This window comes from Rhagoletis pomonella, unplaced genomic scaffold (assembly GCF_013731165.1).
Source record: "Rhagoletis pomonella isolate Grant_MI unplaced genomic scaffold, Rhpom_1.0 Rhpom_scaffold_00006, whole genome shotgun sequence".
Classification (NCBI taxonomy): domain Eukaryota; kingdom Metazoa; phylum Arthropoda; class Insecta; order Diptera; family Tephritidae; genus Rhagoletis; species Rhagoletis pomonella.
The window spans coordinates 66,020,446-66,024,834 of NW_023458560.1; the positions used below are offsets into that span (position 1 = coordinate 66,020,446).

Sequence of the window (4,389 nt, forward strand, 5' to 3'; positions counted from 1 at the left end):
TGAGAAGGGATTCCCAAGCTTGCAATACATGAGCCTTATTAGGTTAGTTTCAAACACGAGCTTATCTGCGAATTTTATTACTTCCTGCGGTAGGGCGTCCTTAAATGCCCGCTCCATGTCGAGGAAGGACCCTAGTGCTAAATTTTTTATGAACGAAGGCTTCCACTATACACTTTAGAATGGTCAGTAGAGCAGTCTGCAGAGACCTTCCTTCATTGTTAGTTCGTTGAGCTCTAAATATACGATCGAAGAAACTCGTCTCCTATGTGCAGATAAATATCAGTGTCTTAGCGTCCTTAGATAAAACATGAAAACACTTTCTGGTCCGCGAAATAAGCGCTTCCTTGACGACTTTTCAAGCTCTGGGAATATAGCCTCGACTCATACAATTGGCATATATATAGGAGTCAGCAACACCTCCAAATCTTGCAGCTGTGCAGGAATCAGGCTGTGCGATCCCGCGAAGCAGAAGTATTTGAACGAGTTTATCGCCCATGTCCGGTGACGTATCCAGCAGGTCGATAGAAGTGCAACCTTGCCCCGGGTATGGAATTCAAAAAAAATGCCATCAATGTTTTAGCGATTTTCCCCTGCTCAAAGTCCTGTCTCGGCTCTCGGTAGCCCAAGGGAGCTTTTCTTATTTCGGATTTGTAGATTTTCAGTCCAGTTCAAAAAAATTCAGAAGGCATTTTACTTCTTTAGGCCATATTGAAGGCATCTACTTGAAGCCGTCATATCAGAGCTCTAACTCAGGAGTTTATGGAAAAACGTGTTTAGAGCATTTTATTTGTTAATTTTATTTCTTAATTGTTACTTTATTTAAATTGCTTTTCTTTAATTGTGTATGCTTTCAGGCGCTGGTCTTGCTAGTGTAGTTGTATCATTCCTAATGTCCACCTATTATAGTGTCATCATAGGTTATTCAATTTATTACTTTTTCGCATCATTTAGACCATACATGCCATGGATTGATTGCAATAACAGGTACATTTTTCTTTTTCCTCTATAATTTGTAAACATTTGGCGTTCTTCGAGGATCAGAACTTTTTGACACTCTTTTATTTTATATTTTTTTACTCTTATATTTTAACCCCTTTTTTACTATTGTTTTAGGTGGAACACGCCAGACTGTTGGGTATCGCAAGGACCTTTCAAAGATGCTTTTGCACCAAACACATCACGCACACCATCAGAAGAGTTTTTCGAGTAAGAAAAATTAGTTTTCGGCAATTTTTTTATTGAAAAAAAATGAAACATCACTGTTCATATTTTAAATTCATGTAATTACTTTCAGAAACAAAGTTCTACAAATCAGCCCTGGTATTGAGTATCCAGGTGCAATGCGTTGGGAATTGTTTGTCTGTCTCATATGTGCCTGGCTTATGGTCTACTTCGCTACATGGAAATCGATCAAATCATCGGCGAAGGTAAATTAAAATGCAACCATAATAATGCAAGAAAAAATTTAAAGTAAAATGACTACATAGATTTCAGGGTTAGTTCAGATTACAAAGTGAGGTCTTTATACTTCTACTCGGAGGTATATTTGCTCAATTTGATAGGTCCGATAGCTTCACTTTCATTGTCTTTACCAAGCGGATGAAACGCGAGATCCCAAGATCGTCTTTTCCTTGAGAGCTGGATATTGGCATAGGAAATAGTGAATTCTTTCCTACTTTCTTATTACAAACTTTTAACACCAACAATTCGTCAGACCGTTTCTTGTTAAGTATTGGTTATAATAAGGATATGAAAACTTTGCAATTGCCTCGGATGGTCAATAGGTCATTTGTTTCGGCTGTAGTATACTCAACAAGTATTACAAATAGCTGATGTTATAGAGTTATACAAATGAATTTCCCTGATAGAGTCTTCTCTATGGCAAAAATCCCCGCTTGAAAGATACTTCAATTGTTAGGTAGGCCTGATCTGCAAGTTCTCCCAATAGAGACCAGCGCCAACTACTATTTCTACTTTGAGTTTTTGAGTTGTCGTTCCATTCTTCCCTAGTGGAAGTCGTAACGCTGTGTGCCCCATATTCCGCTTCTACCACCATTTTGATTCCCTTAAACTTTGATTTGTGGCGGCTTTTAGTGGAAGATCATATTCAACTCTTCTTGACAGACATGCGTGATCGAATCTGACAGGCTAATCTAGTGGTCCTCGCATCAACCTATTTACATGAGCGAAGTTGGCAACCTATGGCCAACAATAAAATCTCTTCCCATCCGGTGAAATATAAGGACAATATTGTTCTTGTTGCCGGCAACACCACACCATTGGACCCTCGAACGAGCGCGCAAACTCCGCCCGCATGAATCACCAGCGTACTTTGCAACAAGAGAGACACAGGCCGCTGTCAACAACGCCAAAGAAACTAAGGCGTTAGATATGATGGAATCTATATACAGGTGCTGAAAAAACTCTCCGCGGTACAATCCTGAAAAACCTCGCTATGAGCGGGTTCGGGACTTAAACATGGAATTTCGGGATAGGCGGGATCGGATTTGAATCGTGCCCATCTCTAGTTCTCATAACATCCAACACCACTTCGCATGCACCTCCAACCCGACGACCCTAACACCGGAAGCCTTATGGACTATACCCATCGACGTCGCCCGCTTCCTCGGCCTCTGGCTTGCCGAGTGAAAGGATGAAGAGCACACAACGTGACATGACTCCTACTAGGGGTTTAGTACTGCTACTACAACAACAATCCTTCCTACTACTTTATAGTTTTCATTTTTATTCTTCGAAGAGAGAATGGATTAGTCTTTTGACCTTAGCGTTTTGTTCAACATATTTTACTGAGCTTGAGGCGTTTTGTGTAAATATTTTATATAGACAAAGTATTATTTAGTGGTAACTGAATATATATAAGGATACAAATTTTGGCCTTATTAAAGTATCTCACTCTATCCTCTAAACGGATTCGCTAATATTTCAACTAATTGCCCATTTGTTTTCTTTTCTCAGGTACGCTACTTCACCGCCACTTTCCCCTTCATACTAATTATCATACTTATGGTACGTGCGGTCACGCTCGAAGGTGCCGATGAGGGTTTACGCTACTTCTTTCAACCAAATTGGTCCGAATTGAAACATGCCAATGTATGGATAAATGCTGCATCGCAAAATTTCAACTCACTCGGCATTACTTTCGGCTCAATGATCTCTTTTGCGAGTTATAACAAATACAATAACAACATTGTACGCGATACGGTGGCTGTAAGCGTTGTGAATATGCTAACTAGTCTATTGGTGGGTGTATTTGCATTTGCGACTCTGGGAAATTTGGCGTTGGAACAAAACACGAATGTACGCGACGTGATAAGCGATGGGCCAGGTTTGATATTTGTGGTATATCCACAGGCGATGGCAAAAATGCCATACGCACAGCTATGTGCGGTGATGTTTTTCTTCATGCTACTATGTTTGGGCCTCAATTCGCAGGTGAGTGTCCATGCAAGACGAGGCGAATTTTATTTGAAAACGTAATGATGTTTTCTTTTGTTTTTATTTTTATTCTTTGTAGTTTGCCATTGTTGAAGTGGTCGTGACCTCCATACAGGCTGGTTTTCCAAATTGGATTAAACGCCACTTGGGCTATCACGAGATTGTAGTGTTGTTCGTGTGCGTTATCTCATTTCTTTTTGGTCTACAAAATCTGATACAGGTGAGTTCGCTTGGGCCGTGCTACGAAAATGAGGTTTCTCTCGATTTATTTGTTCATCGTTTCATAATCTTGATGGTCATAGGTTTATATCTACGGAGCCTTATGTAACCTAAGATAACATGCGTAACACAGGATCGAGTGATTTTAAATTGATCGGCTCACATTTCGATTAATCAGTTTTATTTGTGACACATCAAAAAATCCATTTCATTTGTGGTTTGATTCGCTACTCAATTAAAATTAAATATTTTTGCGATTCCCTTCGCTGAGCTGAAATGAGGTCAGTTCAGTTCAGTTAAACTAAGGTTAGGTGAGATGAGGTGAGTTAAGGTGAATTGAAAGGAGGTGATTTGAAGTTAGTTAAGGTAAGTTGAGTTATTTAGGGTGATTTGAAGTTAGTTGAGTTGAGCTAAGTGTAGGTTAGATGTGATAAGGTGAGTTGAGTTAAGTTGAGGTGAAGTGAGGAAGGCTACATAATCAGTGTTGCCGTTTTAGCCCTTTGGTGGCTAAATTTGGCTACCAAATTCTTTTTTTGGCCACAAAAATTTGAAATTGCCCCTAGCCCTTTTTTTAGCCCTTTTCAAAATTTATTCATCATTGACATTCAAATTTTTTTTATGATTTTCATGAATTTAACTCTTCGCTCATAAAGCGAACGCCTTTCCTTTAAGGGCCGGTTTTTCAATAGTCAGATAAAATCTCAGATAGCTATC

At 39.4% G+C, this 4,389-nt stretch overlaps 1 protein-coding gene across 1 annotated transcript; it reads left to right on the forward strand.

Moving 5' to 3' along the window:
• Nucleotides 1–844: 844 nt before the first annotated feature.
• Nucleotides 845–4,135, forward strand: LOC118741136 (sodium- and chloride-dependent GABA transporter ine-like; the record flags this gene model as incomplete). The annotated part of the gene is made up of 5 exons (XM_036472989.1): nt 845–984; nt 1,114–1,206; nt 1,295–1,427; nt 2,977–3,453; nt 3,536–4,135. Coding segments are annotated over 5 exons (1,092 nt in total), but the record flags the coding sequence as incomplete, so codon positions are not given.
• Nucleotides 4,136–4,389: the final 254 nt, after the last annotated feature.